This window comes from Panthera uncia, chromosome C2 (genome assembly GCF_023721935.1).
Source record: "Panthera uncia isolate 11264 chromosome C2, Puncia_PCG_1.0, whole genome shotgun sequence".
Classification (NCBI taxonomy): Eukaryota; Metazoa; Chordata; class Mammalia; order Carnivora; family Felidae; genus Panthera; species Panthera uncia.
This window is the reverse complement of record NC_064810.1, coordinates 22204628-22227979: the sequence shown is the minus strand read 5'-3', so window position 1 is coordinate 22227979 and position 23352 is coordinate 22204628. Positions and strand designations below refer to the sequence as shown.

Here is a 23352-nt window from a genome sequence, read left to right as displayed (position 1 = left end):
TTCATATATTTTCTTTTACTAGTTAGTACCTTTTATTTTCAGCTTGAAGAAGTACCTTCAACATTTCTTGTAAGGCTGGTCTAATGGTATGAAATCACTTAACTTTTGGTTGTCTGGAAAACTATCTCTCCTTTATTTTGAATGATAGCCTTGCTGGGAGAATATTCTTGGTTGGCAATCTTTCCTTTCAGCACTTTGAATATATCATGCCACTTTCTTTTGGCCTGAAGAGTTTATGCTGAAAAATCAACTGATAGTCTTATAGGTACTTTTATGATAGTCTTTATATGTATCATGTTGTTCTCTTGCAAACTTTAAGATTTTCTCTTTTTCTTTAACTGTTAACATTTTAATTATAATGTGTCATGATGTGGATCTCTTTGGTTTCATCTTCTTTGGAACTCTTTGTTCTTTCTGGGCCTGGATGTCTCTTTCCTTCCCTAGGTTGGTTAAATTTTCAGCCATTATTTCTTAAAGTATCCATTTCTCTTTCTCTTCTTCTAGGACTCTATAATGTGAATGTTATGCCACTTGATGTTGTCCCATAGTTCCCATAAACTATCTTCACTTTTTAAAATTCCCTTTTTATTGTTGTTTTTTTAGTTGTTCTCTTTGGGTGAGTTCCACTGCCCTGTCTTCCAGGTTGCTGATGTGTTCTTCTGACTCATCTAAACTGCTGTTGAAATTCTTTAGTTTAGTTTAGTGTATTTTTTTTAGTTCAGTTATTGTATTCTTCAGTATTGTGACTTCTGTTTGACACTTTCTTACATTTTCTGTCTCTTTGTTTGAAGTTCTCACTGTGTTCATCTATCCTTCTTCCAATTCAGTGAACATCTTTATGACCATTACCATTACTTTGAACTCTTTGTCAGGTAAATTACTTATCTCTCTTTTATCAAGGATTTTTTTTTTCTTTTCTGGGTTTTATCTTGTTTTTCTTTTTTCTTTTGGAGTGTATTCTTGCTTTCCAATTTTCCTTTTCTCCATCATATTTTTGTTTCTGTGTATTAGATGGAACAGCTACCTCTCCCATTCTAGAGGAGTGCCCTGGTGCACATGATGGAACTATGATTCAACCTTGCCTGAGTTCTTGGTTGACTCTTTCACATTTGTGCTTATCTATGTAGCATAATTTATTTTTAATAAGGTAGAACCCATGGGCGGAATGGGAAGCTTGCTATTGCAGGGCCCAGGGATACACAGCATGTGGGAAGAGTGAGCCTGCTGGCTTCAGAGAGGCTGTGAGGGAGCCCGGAGGGAGCCCAGAACAAGAGTGAGCCAACTGGAAATAATAAGACTGGCAGAGCTCATGGGCAGGGCAAGCCAGGCAGCTGCAGTAGGACTGTGGGAGAGCACAGGGGTGGAGAAGCCCTACAACACTAGAAATGTTGAGTGAGAATTTAAAAATGGTGCCGACCAGCATCTTCTCCTCTAGAGAAAGTCCTACAAGGTCCCTGTGTCTCCAGCACATTCTTGAACATTAGCTAATGAATTTTCATTGCATATAGAAAGGTGCTTTCAAAACTGCATTTTTTGTAGATTCCTGGCATGAGTAAGTCTGGGTAAGACTTTTTTTAAAAGCAAACTTTTCATTTTCCATAGCCTTTTGGATGTCCTGGATGTAAGCCCTTTTGCTTTGCAGAGTCAGCTGGTTTTGGGTGTTCATTTCTACAGTGTAGGTCCCAAGGTTTGGGGTGCCTGATATAGGGTATAAAACCTTCACTTCTCAACAAGAAACTGTTATTTTAACAGTATTTTCTCCTAACTTGATAATCTATGTCATTTCTGGATCTTTTTAATTGACTGAATTTTCTCTTTGTTATGCGTCATATTTTCCCAGTTATATACTATCCTGGTAATTTTTGATTGGGTGCAGATATTAAGGATTTTATGTTTGGAGTGGTGATTGTTTTTGTATTTTCTTACTTTGTTTTTAGATACAGAAATAGCTTGAGAAAAGTTTGATGTTTTGAAGATTGCGTTTAGGCTCTTTTAGTGCAACTACAACCTGGGATTAATATGCTTCTGTTATTGAGGCAATATTCTTCTAAAAGGGGTGACTTAATGTCCTGCATTTTAGGAAATTTCTCTACTCTGGATGGTTGAGATGCAAATTATTCCTGGTTCTGGGATTGTTGTGCTTTATCTTTTCCAATGGTTATTTCCCTTTCTTTGGAAGGTCTTACTGGCATGCAATTACTGATAAGTATTCAGTTAAAAATTGGTTAGGAACACATTGTAGATCTCTCTACTATCTTTCTTGTGTAGCTCTTTTTTCTTACATTCACTGATCCACAAATTCTAGCTACTTTAACCACTTCCTACTGAGAACTCTCCCTAGCTGTGTTTGGACTCTCCCTCTGTGAGCCGCAGCCTGGAAACACTCTTCAAGTACCAGGATATGGTGGTCTTCTGAGGTCACTGTTTTGAGCTACTTGAAAACTATTATTTAATCTGTGTCTAGTGTTGTTTGCTGTTTACAATGAGAGGGTATATATGGTTCCCTGTTACTCCATTGTGGTTGAAAGTGGAATTATCCTCCTTTCTTTATCATTTCCACTAATTCCATAATTCCATGATTCATTCTCTCTCTCTTTCCTCTCTCTGTCTCTCTCTCTCTTTAATCTACATCCAAGTTAGTTACCATAGAGTGCAACAATGATTTCAGGGGTAGATTCCTTAATGCCCCTTACCCATTTAGCTCATCCCCCCTCTCCCACAACCCCTCCAGTAACCCTCTGTTCTCCATATTTAAGAGTCTCTTATGTTTTGTCCCCATCACTGTTTTTATATTGATTTGCTCCCCTTCCTGTATGTTCATCTGTTTTGTATCTTAACGTCCTCATGTGAGTGAAATCATACGATGTTTGTTTTTCTCTGACTAATTTCGCTTAGCATAATACCCTCTAGTTCCATCCATGCTGTTGAGATTGGCAAGATTTCATTCTTTTTGATTGCCAAGTAATACTCCATTGTGTGTGTGTGTGTGTGTGTGTGTGTGTGTGTGTGTATATATATATATATATATATATATATATATATACACATACTACATCTTCTTTATCCATTCATCCACCAATGGCGATGGACATTTGGGCTCTTTCCATACTTTGGCTTTTGTTGATAGTGCTGCTATAAGCATGGGGGTGCATGTGTCCCTTCGAAACAGCACACCTGTATCCCGTGGATAAATGCCTAGTAGTGCAATTGCTGGGTCATAGGGTAGTTCTATTTTTAGTTTTTTGAGGAACCTCCATACTGTTTTCCAGAGTGGCTGCACCAGCTTGCACTGCCACCAACAATGCAAAAGAGATCCTCTTTCTCCGCATCCTCGCTAACATCTGTTGTTGCTTGGGTTGTTAATGTTAGCCATTATGACAGGTGTGAGATTGTTTCTCATTGTGGTTTTGATTTGTATTTCCCTGATGATGAGTGATGGTGAGCATTTTTTCATGTGTCGGTTGGCCATCTGCATGTCTTCCTTGGAGAAGTGTCTATTCCTGTTTTTTGCCCATTTCTTCACTGGATTATTTGTTTTCTGGGTGTTGAGTTTGATAAGTTCTTTATAGATTTTGGATACTAACCCTTCATCTGATATGTCATTTGCAAATATCTTCTCCCATTCTGTCGGTTGCCTTTTAGTTTTTCTGATTGTTTCCTTTGCTGTACAGAAGCTTTTTATTTTGATGAGGTCCCAGTAGTTCATTTTTGCTTTTGTTTCCCTTACCGCTGGAGACGTGTTGAGTAAGAAGTTGCTGTGGCCAAGATCAGAGAGGTTTTGCCTGCTTTCTCCTCAAGGATTTTGATGGCTTCCTGTCTTACATTGAGGTCTTTCATCCATTTTGAGTTTATTTTTGTGTATGGTATAAGAAAGTGGTCCAGGTTCATTCTTCTGCATGTCGCTGTCCAGTTTTCCCAGCACCACTTGCTGAAGAGACTGTCTTTATTCCATTGGATATTCTTTCCTGCTTTGTCAAAGATTAACTGGCCATAAATTTGTGGGTCCATTTCTGGGTTCTCTATTCGGTTCCATTGATCTGAATGTCTGTTTTTGTGCCAGTACCATACTGTCATGATGATAACAGCTTTGTAGTATAGCTTGAAGTCTGGAATTGTGATGCCTCCTGCTTTGGTTTTCTTTTTCAAGATTGCTTTGGCTATTTGGGGTCTTCTCTGGTTCCAAACAAATTTTAGGATTGTTTGTTCTAGCTCTGTGAAGAATGCTGGTATTATTTTGATAGATATTGTATTGAATATGTGGATTGCTTTGGGTAGTATTGACATTTTAACAATATTTGTTCTTCCTATCCAGAAGCATGGAATCTTTTTCCTTTTCTGTGTGTGTCTTCTTAAATTTCTTTCATAAGCTTTTTATAGTTTCAGTGTATAGATTTTTCACCTCTTTGGTTAGATTTATTCCTAGGCATTTTATGGGTTTTGGTGCAACTGTAAATGGGATCGATTCCTTGATTTCTCTTTATGTTGCTTCATTGTTGGTGTATAGGAATGCAACCAATTTCTGTGCATTGATTTATATCCTGCAGTTTTGCTGAATTCATGGATCAGTTTTAGAGTTTTTTTGATGGAATCTTTTGGGTTTTCCATATAGTATATCTTGTTATCTGCCAAGAGTGAAAGTTTGACCTCCTCCTGGCCAATTTGGATGCTTTTTATTTCTTTGCATTGTCTGATTGGTGGAGGCTTAGACTTCCAATACTACTTTGAATAACAGTGATGAGAGTGGATATCCCTGTCTTGTTCCTAACTTTAGGGGGAAAACTCTTAGTTTTTCCCTATTGAGGATGATATTAGCATTGGGTCTTTCATATATGGCTCTTATGATCTTGAGGTATGATCCTTCTATCCCTACTTTCTTGAGGGTTTTTATCAAGAAAGGATGCTGATGGTATTACTATCAATGAGTTTATGTTTGTGCTAAATTGATTTGTATATTTGGGTGCTTTCACATTGGGAGCATAAATGTTTACAATTATTAGGTCTTCTTGGTGGATAGAGCCCTTAATTATGATATAATGCCCTCTTCATCTCTTGTTACAGTCTTTTTTTAATGTCTGTAAATATGGCTACTCCAGCTTTCTTTTGTTGACCATTAGCATGATAGATGGTTATCATCCCCTTACTTTCAATCTGAAGGTGTCTTTAGGTCTAAAGTGGGTCTCTTGTGAACAGCACAGAGATGGATTTTGTTTTCTTAACCATTCTGTTACCTTATGTCTTTTGATTTAAACATTTAGTCCATTGTCTTTAGGTCTAAAGTGGGTCTCTTGTAAACAGCATATAGATGGATCTTTTCTTATCCATTCTATTACCCTATGTCTTTTGATTGGAGCACTGAGTCCATTGACATTTCGAGTGAGTACTAAAAGATATGAATTTATTGCCATTATGTTTCTTGTAGAGTTGGAGTTTCTGGTGGATTCCGTGATTCTCATACCTATTTTCTTGTGCCTAGAAAAGCATTACTTAGAGAAGTGGTTTGAGTTTCAAGTATGAGCTTATATAATTCCACCAGAATTCTTTGAAAGTCTTTTGCACACATGGCATTCTCCAGAAGTGGATTGTGAATAATAACAAGTATATTCTATATCAGAAGTTTGTTAAGAGAGAGGAATTTAGAAACTATTACTTTGGTTAGTTCCCTTGCTGATATTTTTAAATGAAGTTCTTGAAGGGAGCATAGTCTTTATATATTTATTTCCTCTAAATCTCTTCTAGATCTTCCCATCCACTGCAAAGCCCAAATCATAATTTTTCCCCATGAAAATTAGAAGTATTTCACTCATCTTTTGCCTTTTCTCCTACTACAGTAGATCCCTCTTTCCCCTACCTAACATACAAGAAGTTATGAATAACTTCATTAATGATATCTACCTTATCCTCTGTTACTGCCAGTCATATTATCAATTCTTCATGATAGGTAGCCATGTCTTACTCATTTGCCGTACTTCAAACATTTATCACAATATTTCACATGAGGTAGAGAAACAACCCTCTTTATCAGAAAGAGCACTAAAATTTAGTTATTACGCTTCTTATATTACTGTGTGAACCTAGTTGTCTTCATCTGTGAATTAAGGGGTGTGAAAATTATACTTAAAATTTTTGTTTTCTAATCTGTGAATGACGGTGGGAGTGAAAATAGACATCTATGAGCTAATTGTGAGCTTTTAATCAGGTAGAATTTATAGGGAAAGTTTATTATAAACCAGATTGCTTAAATTTCTATGTATTATTATTATTCTTACTGTTGTTTTGTTATGGTTATACAAATTAGTAATTTCTGCTTGGCTAGTGTAAGAAATATATTATATCACTAATTACTATGAAGGCTATATATATTACATTCTGGACAAAAAGCCTGGAATATCATATTTCATTGTTGTTAGTTTTAGATTCATAAAATATAAAAATATATAAAAATACAGAGCAACATATATATCTATATATATATATAGAGAGAGATATCTATGTATCTATCTATATATATATATAGATATACATTTGCTTTGGGTACTTTACAAACCCTACTTTTGGACCCCACTCTTATGATATTTTTGCACATTTCATGATATCTTTAGAGATGTCAGTAGAAACTGGAAAAACAGATGCTAATGAGTCATAGAAAGATAAGTATTGTATTAGGATATGCACCATACCTCGCTTTCGGTTAAGTGAAACCAGAATTCACTGGAATGATCATTTAGTGTGTTGAAGAAATGTTCTCTCATTCTAGGAATTTTTTAAAATAATTTTTTCAGAGATTTGTTTTTAAATTTAAACTTGTGTAGACAAATAGATACCCCATCCTCTAAGGACAGATCCTAAACATTTTACATCCATGGGCCTTGCAATCAATTCAGTCATTCAAAATACCATTATACAAAAAAAATATAGAAGGAAAACTGAAGAGAACAAAGGAGGAGGAAGAGTAAATAAGGAGAATAAACTTGAATGGAAGGGAATATACATTACAAGAAGGTTCCACACATATTAAGGGGAACTGTGGATTGCTTACGATTTAAATATATTTAAAATATTTTTTACTGTACGTATTACAGGCAAAAATTGAAAAACATTGTTTTAACAGACAACACAAACTGGAATTGGAAGAGAGTGAAGACTATTTCAGTTCAGAAAGAACTTGGAAAATATTGAAAATTATTGATGTCTAAGAGGGAACATATCTAAGAAAAGTGATTTCTTCTCATTAATGAATTAAGTCATCATATTCAGCATAATTTCTCTAACTGCACTTGCAAATAATTGTTTCATCTTACCCCTTTATTGGTAATACTTATTTGCAATATAAATTGGTAATGTATTTAAATTGCATTTACTTTGAAACTTCTTTAAGGGATATTTCCATAGAAACTATCTTAAATGTGTCCTAGGGACCTAGTAAATGTGTGTTGACTCACCAACATAAAAAGTGTATATAGAATTAAGATCAGCAACACAAAATTTTTTTGCTAATAAGGTAAAAATAGAACGAATGTGCTTTTTTGCCGAAAAAGAGTGTTATGATTTCAACATAGCTCAAAAGTTACTCTTGTCTCTAAATCCAAAGCAGTTTTCAAGTATAATTTTAATGCCTAGTAATTGAGTTTTCACTGCGCTACTAAAAGTACACTTGTGATTGGAATATAGCCTTGTCTATCAATAGCCATGAAATGATTGACAATGAGTGATCAAAAAATTGAGTACAATCTCCTTCTGAGTTATGAAGTCAGATTTATGAAGATCAACCTCTGTTTTCTTCTTTAGGAATGGCAAGTTCATTGAAGAAAATGAAAAATACATATTAAAAGGAAGCAATACAGAACTCACTGTCAGGAACATAATTAATAGTGATGGGGGTCCTTATATCTGCAGGGCCACAAATAAAGCAGGAGAAGATGAAAAACAGGCATTCCTCCAGGTCTTTGGTAAGTATTATAGCATAGTGGTTAAAATTATGATGTCTAGAGGGAGGTCTGAGTCAAATTGTACTCTGTTACTTATATGTCACTAACTTTCCAAAATTAAATCTCATTTCTCATCTGAAATATATTTTAGCATTGCAGCTACCAGATAGAATTATTTTGAGAATTACATGAAACGATACATGTATATTCTTGTAAAATATTGGCTGACTCATAACAGAAGATGGAAGAAAATTCATTTAAATTACACATATTGGGATCCGTTACAATTTATATATAATATGGGTTGGTCTTCATAAATCTTTAAGTGACACATATTGAGATTAGTTGTACTTTGAATATACTTCAAAACAATACCTCTATAAAGCTATAATTAGGAAATGTCTATGTGTAACCATTAGTAAATACTCCTTTTTTCATTTTTTTAAAAGGAAATATGAATATCTTCCATATTTACTAAGAGCCATATTGCCTTCTTTGGGGAACTTACAAAAAGTAGATAACTAGTAAGGGTTTTAAAATTATTATGATTGATTTAGCTTCCATATATGATTGTAAGAAGAAAAGCAATTTTTCTAGTGTATTTAGAATATATCATTGTCTTTAACAACCATAATACTAAAAATTAAATGCACTAGTAATAATTAATATGTTTTCTCCATTTTTCAAAACACTTATCAAAATGATTTCACAACGAAGGGCAGGGAAAGGAAAGAAGGAAGATTCTTTAAGAGTAAGGACAATGGTTCATGCAGAGGTAAAAGTAAACAAACTTAAAACTGTTAGAAATTATAGGAAGCCCTTATCTTGTTATAGCACTATTCCTCACTTAACAAGGTTGTTCTCTTTAAAACCTACACTAAATAAATATGACTCAGTATAAAAATAAATTAATTAATTACAAATGATAGTTTCTGAGATAATCCCAAAAGGTAGATATTCTCAATTTGCATCAAAGAGCTCTTATGAAATATTAGGTTTTTTTTCTTATTAGGATGGCAGTGAATGAGAACAGAGATAAATAATAGAATGTTTCTAATACTTTCATCTTTTCAAATAGAAAATACTGCATGATATTCTACATTGCTGTTGTAATCACTTTTGTATAGTAACACTGAACAAATTTGTATTATGTTTGACACAAAATCAAATATATATGTAGTAGAAATCTACCTAAATCCATTAAAGTAAAGGGAGTAAACACTGAGTTAGTAAAAAGTATATATGCCATATTTCCTATAATAGGAACCTAATTTTCTCAGATTAAAACAACGTATTTATATTACATGATTAATTCCATTTAAAGATTAAATAAACTGTTACTTTTTATGAAATAACAAGTGCTAGCTTTTATCCCTTTGTGGTGTACCAAAATATAAGTACAGATAATACAGTTTTACAATCATAAAGCTCTGTGGTGTCATGTAAATTTGTGGATAGACATAGTTTTTAATATAAAAATAATTTAAATTAGGAGACATTTTTTCTCATTTTTGAAGTCATAATTATAAGGAAATTATTAGCCAAAATACCTAAAATATTGTTAAAATAAATTAAGGTAAAATAAATCAATTGGAATATCAAAAAATAACATGTATATACACTTACTTCATAAATATTTTAAATATTATGCATAATTATACTTCATACATCTTCAAGATATAGTCATCATTTTCCTTCTTTGGTGAAATCATTTTTAGAGCATAAGAGATAATCACTAAATAAGCTGATGTCACACATAAACACACACACACACACACACACACACAGAAACATAGATACTCTGAGACTTTTAAACTGGAAATTTTAATTTTATTGCATTAAGAGAGGGAAAAAAATAATTAAGTGTCTTTTAAATTGCAAAATTTTGAAAGGAATCATAATTTGTATGCTGGTTTCTAAGCCACTTCAAATTATTTTTCTGATAATCAATGAGAATTATTTTTAAAGTTTTTTTCTTCTGTGCGTTCAACTGTCTCTTGGCACTCCTTTAAAGCAAAGCAAGTTGCAGGAACTGCCACAAAGTTGATAATTTTGTACTGGACTCATGTGGACTCAAATGCCTGCCGTGGCTTTTAAGTCTGAGTGGTAATATTTTCCTCCCATACAGATTGAGTAATGTATATATTCTTTACAGTACAGCCTCACATAATACAGCTTAAAAATGAGACTACACATGAGAACGGTGAAGTCACGCTTACATGTGAAGCAGAAGGGGAGCCTATTCCAGAAATCACTTGGAAAAGAGCCGTAGATGGCATCACGTTTTCTGAAGGCGATAAGGTAACAGGAACTCGATATCTAGTGATTTTCAGTACCTTTGTGTTTTCAGAGTTTTTGCCTATTATTAAATCTCACCGTGGACTCTAGCTTCTCAAGTAACTTGTAGGAATACAAGAAATGGTTTAATTTTTAAAAGGGTAATTCCACCACAGGCAGCCTAAAAATAAGTTCAGGGGAGAAAAGAGTGAAAGTATAATATTTAAAGATGTTTTTCTTTAAGCCACAAAATATTAGGTTATTGATATTCTTAAGTTTGCTTTCATGGACTTTTGGCATACTTCGAATCTGTAAATTTTCTTATTGCAATTTTAACATCCCCCCTCCTGTACCCAGTGTTGTGAAAATGGAAGTCATTTACATTCTCCAGATGCTGGTTGTTATTAACTCCTTACTCTTTAGAATTGTCTTCGTGTAGCAGAAGATTAGGTTGCTGCTTTCATATAATTTAGAATCTAAGAAAGAGAAGTAAGTGAACAGCATTCTGGCAATTGTCATTCCCATGTAAATTGGTGACCTGTCAATAGAATGCATTCAAATTACTAAGAAATGAATTAGTAGGTTTTCATTTTTGTTATTTTTCATAATTACTGATATAAAACTCCAAAGTATAGAAGAAAGTGAAACAGAAAGAAAAGAGAGTGAATTAATGATACGATGGAACTGTCATTTTACACGGATGAAAGAGGGTAGGATTAAGCTTAGATTTCTTTTCTCAATATTGAAGAGAAACTCCTTTAAACCTTTCAGTAATTTAAATCAAGGTCTGCAAAACATAGTCATTTCTGAAATATAAGTGCATTTGACTTACCAACAGTGATAGCAGAAAAATTTGAAACCACCTTATTTGAAATATACTTTCTGTCCCTCTAACACGTTATGTAATTTTTTAACATGCTGACTCCATAAATTGACAAAATAGCCATTTACCTGTTTATTTGCTATTTATTCTTTGCAAGAATTGTATTCATATATATGATATATATATGTATGTATCATATATAATATTATACATATGATATGTCACACTTATTTACCTCATTTTCTCCTCATGATGGCATTTTTCTTAAAGTTTATTTATTTTGAGAGAGAGAGAGAATGCACAAGCAGGGAAGAAGCAGAGACAGAGAGGGAGAGAGAATCCCAAGCAGGTCCTGCACTGTCAGCGTGGAGCAGGGCTCCGACCACGAACCCGTGAGATCATGACCTGAGTTGAAACCAAGAGTCTGACACCTAACCAACTGAGCTACCCAGGCACCCCAAATGATGGCATTTTTTAAGACCTTGTATCACTTTTAGTAATAGTTATGCTGTTTTTATTTACTTATTTTATATATACAAATTGAAAATCAAATTTATAAAATATCTTTTGGCAATCCAGAGAAATGATATAGAGTTTGCTTTCAATTTTTATTAACAGGAAATCATAGATATTATTATGGCACAGTTGCAAAATCTGAAAGGACTTATATTTTAGATATATAAAACTGTAGGTGATTGTTTTTATGCCAGTTTAGTATATTTCTTGAGACAAGATCACTCTCAAAATAATGATTTTCATATCTATAAAGCCTTATTAAATATACCTTCATATTCCTAACTCATGTTTTCATTATTTTCCTGACTACTCTAAAATTCCTAAGAGTTCTCATCTTAAAAGTAGTATTTACTCTTCATTTAACAGATGTTTCTTTATGTGTGTACCAAAAATGAAAGATACACTATAGTCAGTTATTTTATTAATGAAAAGTTAGCAAATAACCAGAAGGTTGTGATATTTTATTTTATAGTCTAAACCCCAGGCCACTCAAAACTATATACAGAAATTTCTTCTCTAGTAGTTATGAAAAATTATCAACTCATTTTGTTTGAAAAGAACTTTCCTCATGGGAAAGATTTATTAAGAATTTGGAAAGTCTAGGACTGGTATGTTAGCAGACCTCCCTTCCCATGAAATAAATGTTAGGAGTCCATGAGAAGTGTTCACTGCCTAGCAACCATTGTGTTAATGCATCTTAATAAACACTGTATATATATTGTCTCAGTTTGTGTTCTGGTATCCTTATTACATAATAAATGACCCCAGAACATAGTGGCACAAAGCAACCATTTTCTTTTGCTCATGATTTTGTGGATCAAGAATTTGGGGAGACTCAGCTAAGTGGATATCATGAGGCATTTCGAATATGCTCACATGCAGATGTTTTCTGTAGCTATAGTTTTGTAGAATGATTGAACTATACATATTAACATACCATAAAATATCCTCGCAAATATGGTGTCCTTCAGAAATTACAACAAAAAATATGGTGCTTAAACACAGAGCTCTCTTAAACTCATGACTATCTCTTCTAATTCACTTTAATGCATTTTGTCTACATTTAAAATAATATATGTAATTTTGGAAACTTTAGGAAGTTTCAAAAGCATGTGTAATATGTAAGAAAAATAGTGTCCACTTTAAAAATATTTTCTTAATATTCATTGCTACTTCAAAATAATATTTTGTTCTTCATTTTTAAAGAAATTTCAGTTTTCACTAACTTTTAGTTATCCATTTATTGAAGATTTCTAAGCACTTTATTTTCATGCAACTAAAATATTATTTATAATTTTCCATAAAATATTGATTTACCAGGGTTATCCAGAAACCATCAAACTGACAGCTTGTTATTAACAGATTATATTGTAGTCATCTTAAGATATATTTGTTTATAAAAATCAGAAATCCCTAGCCTCTTCATTTAATAGATGCTATATACATAATTTTAATAGTATATAAGTATATACAATAAAGTTTAAGACAAAACCAAAGCTATCGTTGTGGAATATAAAATAGCCATGGATTAAAAGTTGTAAATTGTTTTGCAATTTACAAACTATGCAATCTAATCTAATCTAATTTACAAACTATGCAATCTAATATTTTTTTAAGTTTATATATTTGAGACAGAGAGGGAGAGAGAAAGCAACGGGTAGAGAGAGAGGAAGAGAGAGAATTCCAAACAAGTTCCACACCGTCAGCGATGAGCCCAGCACAGGGCTCTATCTCACAAACCATGAGATCATGACATGAGCCAAAGTCAAGAGTCAGACGCTTAACCGACTGAGCCACCTAGGCACCCCTAAAATCTTTATCTTTAAAATAAAACCATGCTTCTTTCACAGAGTTGACCTGGGGATTATGTATTTGTCTTCAGTGTGTTGACGTAGTCCCTGGCATTAATACTTGCCATTTATTTTAAAAGTTTCTTTAGATCATTCCTTATTATCATCCTTATTAATCAAGACATGTTAATATGTGTAAGATTATAAATATTGATGAATTTGTATGGGAAGTCATGCAAAATGTCACACATCAAAGTTTAATCCTAATTTCGTCACGTTGATGTGTCATTCACTATATTACCTCTTATATCTAACCTCAGGTTTTGCATGTCTAAATCAGGATAATAAGACATACCTGGAAAAATATTTCTGAAGATAAAATGAGAGTTCACATAACAACATCCCAGATACAAATCAAACATCTTAAAAGTTTTTTTTTTTTTTATCTTGTCTTGGAGGTATCCAGTCTTTAGATATTTTATGCATGAGAAAATGATCATGTTAATTATGATTTAATGACTATTAATGACTATTAAACCTATTAATGACTGCTGTCACAGATCAAAAATTGTGTGAGCATTGTCATATGTGCTGCATTGAATAACACGAGAACAGAATGGTGTCATAGTTGTTATAGTTTGTGCTTCTCTGCCATAGCAATATGTAGAAATTTACTATAGGGCCCTTGGGTGATACAGTCCATTGACTATCTGACTCTTGATTTTGTCTCAGGTTATTATCCCAGGGTTGTGGGATTGAGCCCCACATTGGGCTCCAAGGTCAGCATGGAGCCTGCTTAAGATTTTCTCTCTCCTTTCCCTTTGCCCTTCTCCCCTATTCACATTCTCTCACACTAAATATAAAAGTAAATAAAAAATAATAAAATAAAATCACCTCTAGCCCTATTAATTTAATGGCTCAGATACGAACTTGTCTTACCACGCTAACTTCCAGGTCTGGTAACTATATATCACATTCTTCTTGGAAGCTGAAAATGTCCAGAACCTGCATCTGAGTTTCATCTTAATCATTGTATGATTGGTGTCAATCTCGATCTCTGCAGGGAAGTACAGATGAGAGCTCCAGCTTCCTATTTGGGATGAGGATAGATTCTTACGCTAAAGAAAGGCTGGTCTTTCTTCTTGGGAGACACAAAATCAGGACCAGAAATATCATAGACTTCTTTGCACTCTCTCAGATCTGTCTTCTCCCCCACCCCCCAAGTTTCTTCTCTAGGAAGTGATTCATTATTTGCCTTCTTTTGGGCTCATGTAGAACTCCCACATTCTATAGCAATAAATATTGATTCTAAATAGACTCACATTGTACGAAAAACTAAACAGGTCATTAAATAGGAAGAAAAAATGCTACATGCCACAAAGCAAGATTACTTAACAGTGCTTTGTCCATAAATTTTTGAAATATGATTTCAGATTCATAGGATAAACCTGGTGTCTTTTAAACATTTTCAAAGAAAAATATTGTTACTTGTTATGTTAAGAGTAAATGGAAGTAAAAAGATCTACAGGGAGTGATTTTGACTTCTAGAATTCTTACAAAATGGTAAACTAACAGCATGCAATCCCATCTATATGAATAGAATGTTTTATGTAATAATTACAAAGTGCTTGTAATATTGTCTGGGAGATGTCATCTCACATGTGCCATTTATCCACTCCTAAGATACAGAATCTATAATTATTTTATTCCTGTTATACTTTTCCTACATAGTAAATTATAGGCCTTCCTCTACCAGAAATTAATCCCACCCTATACTGATAAGAAGTATTTGAAATGTATAGCAATAAGTTATAACTGTCTTAAGCAGAATTTTTTGAATTTCAGTCCCTTGGCAGTGAGCTTTTCTCTTCACTATATGCATGGTGCTGCCTGTTATACTGTTAAACACTTAGTTTTCTTTAAATTAGTTTTTCATTTATTCTAATCCTAACCAAAAATACCTGTGGAATCAAAAGCATGGTGACACATTACTTATATTTTTAAATATCATTAAAATAAATACCAAACTATAAAATAAAAATTGTTGGGGCACCTGGATAGCTTAGTCGGTTAAGTATCCAACCAGAGCCTGTTTGGGATTCTCTCTCTCTCTCTCTCTCTCTCTCTCTCTCTCTCTCTCTGTCTCTCTCTCTCTCTGCCCCTCCCACACTCTCAGAATAAATAAATAAACTTAAAAGATTTAAGGGACGCCTGGGTGGCTCAGTTGGTTGGGTGACCGACTTCGGTTCAGGTCATGATCTCACAGTTTGTGAGTTCGAGCCCCACGTCGGGCTCTGTGCTGACAGCTCGGAGCCTGGAGCCTATTTCAGATTCTGTGTCTCCCCCTCTCTCTACCCGTCCCCTTCTCATGCTCTGTGTCTCTCTTTCTCTCAATAATAAATAAACGTTAAAAAAATTTTAAAAAATAAAATAAAATAAACTTAAAAGATTTAAATAAAATAAAAATTGTTTTTCCAAGTCATACCAAACTTAGTATGTGTACCTTCACTGGTACCACACTTTTAAATACTGCCTTTGTGTCAAACATACTTTGAATTAATATGATGCCAAGTTTACTTATGAAATTCTGAGGACTGGAACACATTCAAACATATTCTTACTGGGACAGAACCCATTCTCCATCCTCTTATTGTTGGATCCAAGCACTTCCCTCCAGTAAATAAATATGTTTCATTATTAATTAATGGCTAAAGAGTTTACAGATCATAGTCACAGAAACTCATTTAGTTTCAGTCCTTAATTCCAAGTGGTCCTTTCAAAATGATGCAAATAAGTGCAATAAATAAAGCAGAGTGATTAACCTCAAAACAATTTCTTCCTATTTTTGCTAAAGTAAAATATGAAAGTCTAGTCTTATTCTGTGTCTAGGTCAATTAAAATCTTTGTTATTAAAACAATAGGATTTTCTGTTCTTTTACATTCATTTTGAAAAATGTATCTTTCTGTGTCAAAGAAAGCAACCTAACTGACTTTAGGTCCATATTGCTTTTTGTTGCTTCCAAGAGATGTATTTAAACTGAAACTTAAGATTAAAAAAAACTAGGCATGAATAGTTTAACGTTTAGTTTTGTACTTACATACAAAAGTCATAGTTGTACCAAAATGGTCATTTCTATTTTAATAGTGTGGAAATGGTGAGCAATTTTCTCCATGAATTTTGGCACTCTGCTCTGGTTGATACTTAAAATGCTCCTGCAGACTAAAATACCAGGTCTGAGGGATTTCTGGTGATTATAAGGATAGGCAGTTCTTTCACACAACTCCTTGAACAAAAATAGAACGTTGTAAACGTTATAACAATTTAGATATCTCAGCATATATTTATTATTACATGACTTCATTATTATTACATGCATTTATTATTATATTATTTTTTTATGCTGTGGGATATTATTCTTTATTGTGTATGTACAGCTGTGGACCTAAGGACTTTTTCTGTTTTTAAAAAATGATTTATTTAAATCCCTTTTAATGAAGGCAGAAGGTAATGAAGTGACTGTTTCACAACCCATGACAAGCTCCGCTAAAAATTCTTAGATCTCTTTGATATAAAAATATGAAGATTACATTAACCTTTTCTGTGTTTCTTTTCTAACTCTAAAGCAAATATGACTTCTTGAAAAGATAAATTGCAGAAAATGTAAGCAGTAAAATAATCTTTAAAATGATAGGATTTCATATGACTAATGTTTTCTTTATCACGTACCCAAATTCATTTAACAACTATCAACAAACACTACTGTTTGCATGAACTCTGTTTGCAAGAACTATGCTAGGCACAAAGAATGCAGCAGTGAAAAGATTTTCCTGCTTTATGGTACATACAATTTAGAAGGGGAGATGGAATCAAAGCATATTTAAAATCCACAGTCTTTTCCTTATGAATATGCAATTTTGAATTATGCAATTTTCACATCCAAAATATCAACTTTGAGTATGTAAGTGAACTTTTACAAGGCTACGAATACAGCTTTGGCATATTTTTCTGTCCTATCACAGACCCAGATGGACTTGTTCTTCTGAGTGGCCTCTGTATTCACGCATGTTGGAAAGTAGGTCTACTCTCACCAGAATGTCTCCACTTGCGACACTTGGGTGGCTTAGTCAGTTTAGCATCCGACTCTTGATTTTTGCTCAGGTCATGATCCCATGGTTTGTGAGTTCAAGCCTCACAACGAGCTCTGTGCTGACTGCATGGGGTCTGCTTAATATTCTCTTTCTCTCTCTTTCTCTTTCTCTCTCTCTCTCTCTCTCTCTGCCCCACACCCCTGCTCACACTCTCTCTGTCTCTCTCAAAACTAAATAAATAAACTTAAAAGAAAAAAAAAAAAAAGAATATCTCTACTTAATTCGCTCCAGGCTGGTAAAAATTGCTTAGACTCCAATTTAAAAAACAAAAACAAAATCAAAATAATGGTATAATTGGCAGCACCTTGGTATTATAGGGAAAATTTTAAGATTTGCAACTTCCTTTTTCTCTTTAAATAGAAAGTACCAAAATGATGGGGGTGCCTGGGTGGTTCAGTCAGTTGAGCATCCGACTTTGTCTCAGGTTGTGATCTCACAGTTTGTGACTTCAAGCCCCACTGGGGCTCTCGGCTGTTGGCGCAGAGCCAGCTTTGTATTCTCTGTGCCCCAACTCTCTCTGCCCCTCCCCCAATGTGCGGGATCTCTCTCTCTCTCTCTTTCTCTCTCTCTCTCTCTCTCTCTCTCTTTCTCTCTCTCTCCTCTCATCTCTCAAAAATAAACATTCAGAAAAGAAAAAAAAATACCAAAATGAGATCAACAAATCCACAATTACTGATTTAAAAAAGAGAGACAATAGAGTTTCAAATACCTACACTTTATTAAAAATGCTCTAGTGAAATGAAAAACTAAAATATGATGGCATATTTATAGCATCATCTTTAAGTATGAAGGACAGTATATACATATCTTTTGTATATCTTTTAAGTAGCTGTACATCTGGGCACATTTTTTACAGCTGTATTTTTATTGCTTTTATGATGAATTTTACTTTTACTTTTTTATCAAACCTAGGAGATGCATTTCAGTATGCGGTTATGGGCAATTCTTAGTACCTGATTCAAAGACCAACAAAACAAAACAAAACAAAACAAAACAGAATCACAGGAACAGAGGCCAAAGTGAGAACTATAATGCAGAAAACAAACAGGCAAACAAAACCAATAAAATGTTTTCGTAAATAATTGAAAGAGCAGTAATGATATATGTGTTCAAATATTTTAAAGACCACCATACATATAGTTGAACTATCCATATTGCTTAATGTGGGTGATTGTATGACAAAAGAGTGGAAATTTTAGAAAAGGCATAAACTTTCCATGAATCAGAGAATACAGATAATGAAGTAATTAAATTTCAAATGAGAGAATGCCCATTCTCTTAAATTAATAATGGATTAGTGTTTTGTAGTGGTAATAACATTGATTCTTTTTTGCAATTCCTAGATTTGCCATTTATCTGCTCTCTCATATCAGGTAAATTGCCATATTTCTCCGAGGTACAGTCCCACTGTTTATACACTAAGTCCCCATTAAGCTCTAACATTTCCTTATTCTGTAAACCTCTTTATCAACTCAGTAGATAATCACACATTTTTAATATATAGTTTCATTCCGATGTTAAGCCCTTTTTAAATTATTTATAATTTTTAGTTCATGATTTTCAGATACCTTGGCATAGTGAGGGAGTGTGTTTGCAATTTCATTTTTCTATATAGCTTTTCCATACAATTCAATTATGAGAAAAGTTAAGATTACCTTGGTAATATCTTTACATTGGGGAAAAAAAAAGTCAATTTCTGATTGTAGAGAAGAATGTCGAAGAACATACTCCTGCACCTGTAGATTCGAATGCCTGTCCCCCTCCCCGCCCTTTGGTAGAGATAATGGGCTGAAGGATTTTGTATTTGAATGACATTTTTAAGGTCCTTCTAATGCATTTTTTCATACTAGTGCTCTGAGAGCAATATTATAGGTCCCTGCTGGGCAATTGGCAAAATGGATACCTCTATTCCCCATCTGATGTAGGTGGTAGAATATAATTAGGCAGGTTGAAAATCTTCCTGGATGCTTCTGAGCTTGCTGAGAGGAGGGTTTTCAATCATTTATAGCTTCCTGAAATTTCTTTTCCAGCCCACAGCTTGAATAACAATTATCAAAGAAGTCAAGTCATAAGTTCAACATATTCTTTTAAAAACTACTTTTGAGAAAACTCTGTGAAACATTTTAAAAATAAAATGCCTTTGTTCTTTTTAAAAATACTATTTATTAATGAACTATTATTTTTTAAATGTATTGTAAGAATTTCCACTTGAAAGAAACTGTCATCAAGTTTGTAAGGTGATAAAATGCTAGTTCACAATTTTACAATAATTGTTTGGGGGAAAATGCAATTTATATACCAAAAGTGATTTTGCTATGGCTTTGTAGCAGAATATATTTTCTCATGCACGTACTTTATCCTACATCAAATTCAGTTGATACTTATTTCTTCATATGAAGCAATCTAGTGCTATCCCTGAAAAAATATAAATATATTGCAATAAAGAAATATGGAGATGTCAGTGCACATTAATAGACTTAAAAATAAATTTTATGGTTTTTGTAAGTTGCTATTTAGTGAATTAATATTAATTAAATTCAAGAAAAAACATGAAGTAAATTTGAATAAATGCATGAAAACTATGCAGTCATTTTGGTACAATTTAAAATAATACTTATGAAAAAATAAATTTAAATTATTGTATAAAAGACACAGCCTACCTGTGAAAATATTTAAGCACACATGTAACAAACAATTTGCATAACTTGTTTATGATAGGGGTTGGGGGTGGGACAAAAATCTCTTAGATGTAAATCACCTTGGCTATAATGTTGCATTGTCATGATAGACACCTTGGAGCAGCATCATTACTGTTGTTTTGAAATCCACAAAACGTTCTTCTCTAGCTTTCTAAATCTCTTATCTCAGCTTCCAGATTATTTTTAGATTCATATTTAATAGTGCATCTACTTATAAGAAAAATGTATCTGTCCTTTATCAAATATGTAGAAGCAATGTAACTCTAATATTTGTGGAATCCTACCATTTTTTCCCTGACCCAGACCACCCATCTTCCTCACTTCTCTTAATCCCCAGCCTAAATTTCATTGTCTATTAGTATAATTATGGCATTATATTCACTCCTCGATCTTTTTTGGCTTCGTGCAATATTTCTGGCAAAACACCACTCATGGTTTAATTAACCTCCATGTCTATTCCACACTGTGGTAGGACAGCTGAGCTTACCTGGAGGAAAAACCTGTCCTCATTCCTGAATGGTCTCTCTTTGAAGTTGTGGCCCACACCCAATGTTTGCACTTTGTGTCCTGTACCATTCATCCCACATTTTCCTGGTCCATTTTCTTGACCAATTTTAGCTAACTGCCTTATACATTTCCTCTTTCCTCAAATTGGCAAATTTCCTCTATCCCCAAAAGCTTTGCTGATGACCTGCTTCGTGTTTTACTAAGAAATTAAACAAAGAAAACTTTAACATATGCTTACTACTACATCTACACTCATACATAACTGGACCTGTATGTTACCATGAGTGAAATATCTGAGTTTTTACATGGATCCTAGTACCCTCTCTAACATATGATGGATTTAGGTCTCTATTCTCACCAGTATTTTTCCTCAGTCAGTACCTTATTTATCATTCCCATCAACATTCAAAAATATTCTATTATTTTTCTTTTATTTATAAGTATGTTATACATAACATAATTTATCTATAACATACATTTTATATGTTTATGTGTAACATACACAATTCTTACTACACATACTCTTCATACATGGGAGTATATTTATGTGTGGGTAAATAGCATATAGACAGGCAGATGATAGAAAGATGAAAGAAAGAAAGAAAGAAAGAAAGAAAGAAAGAAAGAAAGAAAGAAAGAAAGGAAATTCCATATAGCCTCCACAGGCCATCTGATTCTCTATCATCTGTTCATAGCAAAAGCCCTTAAAAATTTTGTTTAACCTTGATCTAATTTTCTTCCTCCAATTATCTCCTGAATAAAAACTTGGGTCATATCACTCCACTGAAGCTCTCTGACAAGTTTACCAGTAACCTTCATCTTCTTAAATTTAATGGCAAATTATCAATCCTCATTTTTTTTTCTACCTAGTAGCAGTAATGAACTGGTTATAAATTATCTCTTTTGCTTAAGGCATGTTCTTTGGCTTGCAGTATGCTCCTGGTTTTTCTTTTGTCACACTTCTCACTCCTTTCCATACCCTTTGATCAGTTTTTGTCTTCTAATTGACCTCTAAGTGATCAAGGGCCCCAGTTTGGGGTCCCTTCTTGAATTCCTTTTTCTATGCTTATTCCTTGGATTTTATTCAACTACTCTCATGGCTTTGATTACCACTTGGATCCAGTAAACTCTAAATTTCAACCAATGGACTTCTTCACTGCCAGACAGCTCCCTTTGGATATTAAATAAATAGCTTAAAGTGAAAATACCCAGTGCAATTTTGTACATGAACTTCACATTTGCTTCTTCCTTAGTCATCCCAACCTCATTAACTGGTGACTCTTTCCTTCCAGTTATATAGACTGAATACATTGGAATCATCTGTGATTCCTGTCTATTCATATACCCATATTCATTTTCTTGTTGCAAATCCTGTTAGCCAAATTTTAAATATATCCTAAACTTGATTATTTCTTAACACCTACCTATTACTGCTCTGGTCCAAGCCATCATAACTGCTTGCCTGGATTGTTGCAGTAACTTTTTAAGAGGTCTCAATGTATCCATCCTTGCCCCCATTAGTCTCAATAGAAGAGCTAGATTGCCCCATTTGAAACAAGCACGATAGGAGCGCCTGGGTGGCTCTGTTGGTTAAGCCTTTGACTTCGGCTCAGGTCATGATCTCACGGTTCATGGGTTTGAACCCCATGTTGGATTCAGTGCTGACAGCTAAGAGCCTGGAGCCTGTTTCTGATTCTGTGTCTCTCTCTCTGTGCCCCTCCCCCTCTCATGCTCTGTCTCTCTGTGTCTCTCAAAAATAAATAAACATTAAAAAAAAAGATTTGAAATAAGCAAGATAATATCACTCTTTTGTTCAGAAGCCTCCAATAGGTTTTCATATCATTTGGAAAGTCTTTCTATTACCTCCATGACTCTATATGGTAAGCCACTCTTCCAGTCTCTGTTATCTCCTTTCCCCCCTCATATCCTACTATTAAGATCAATTAGTTTCAGCCAAGTAAGATTTCATATTCCTCTATAATTCCTTGGATATTGCAAGTTTTTCAATGGTGTGTCTACTTTATTTACCTGGAACACTGACTGCACATAGCAAGTCTTAAGTGCAGTGAAAACAATCACAAATCTTTGATATACTGACTGCAGTTTCCAGTACTCTTGAGTCTTCTGAGAGAGTTCTTGACTGCCAAACTGAAGTCTATATGATAGACTATTGACTTTTAACAGGTATTAACTATGAATATATTTAGGTTAATTGTTGAGTTCTTTAGGTAAACTGAGGATGAAGTGCAGACCACACTTCTTTCAATTACAAAATTCAAAGCCAGTTAGGAACTTAATCTATAGCTGCAACACTAGAGCTAATTTAGTATATGGATATTTGCATTCACTCTGAAGTTCGCTATATCTAGAAGAGTCATAGGAACTGGATATATGGGACAGAATTTCAAAAACACAAACATGTAATGCTAAAGTAATAGTAGCGTATCTGTTGATCAATAATTTGAATGAATTGATATAATCCTTTGTTTGCTTAGTAAGTTAATAATTTGTGTATCCTTAAATTAAAATATCTTTGGAGGCAAATGATAGAAAAGGTAATAATTAAAGGAATCCCATACACAAGATATATAGATGTAGAAGATTACCAAGCAATGGAATTGCACACTTTTCCTATGTGTACCATAGAGAAGATGTTGGAATTTTAT

At 33.7% G+C, this 23352-nt stretch overlaps 1 protein-coding gene across 1 annotated transcript in view; it reads left to right on the top strand.

The window, feature by feature from the left end:
• The window catches only part of NCAM2 (neural cell adhesion molecule 2), a 219847-nt gene that overhangs the window by 45792 nt on the left and 150703 nt on the right, over positions 1–23352 (top strand). The window contains exons 6-7 of the mRNA XM_049629156.1: positions 7786–7946; positions 10081–10226. Of these exons, the coding sequence (XP_049485113.1) occupies positions 7786–7946; positions 10081–10226 (307 nt within the window). The remainder of the gene's footprint in view (positions 1–7785; positions 7947–10080; positions 10227–23352) is intronic.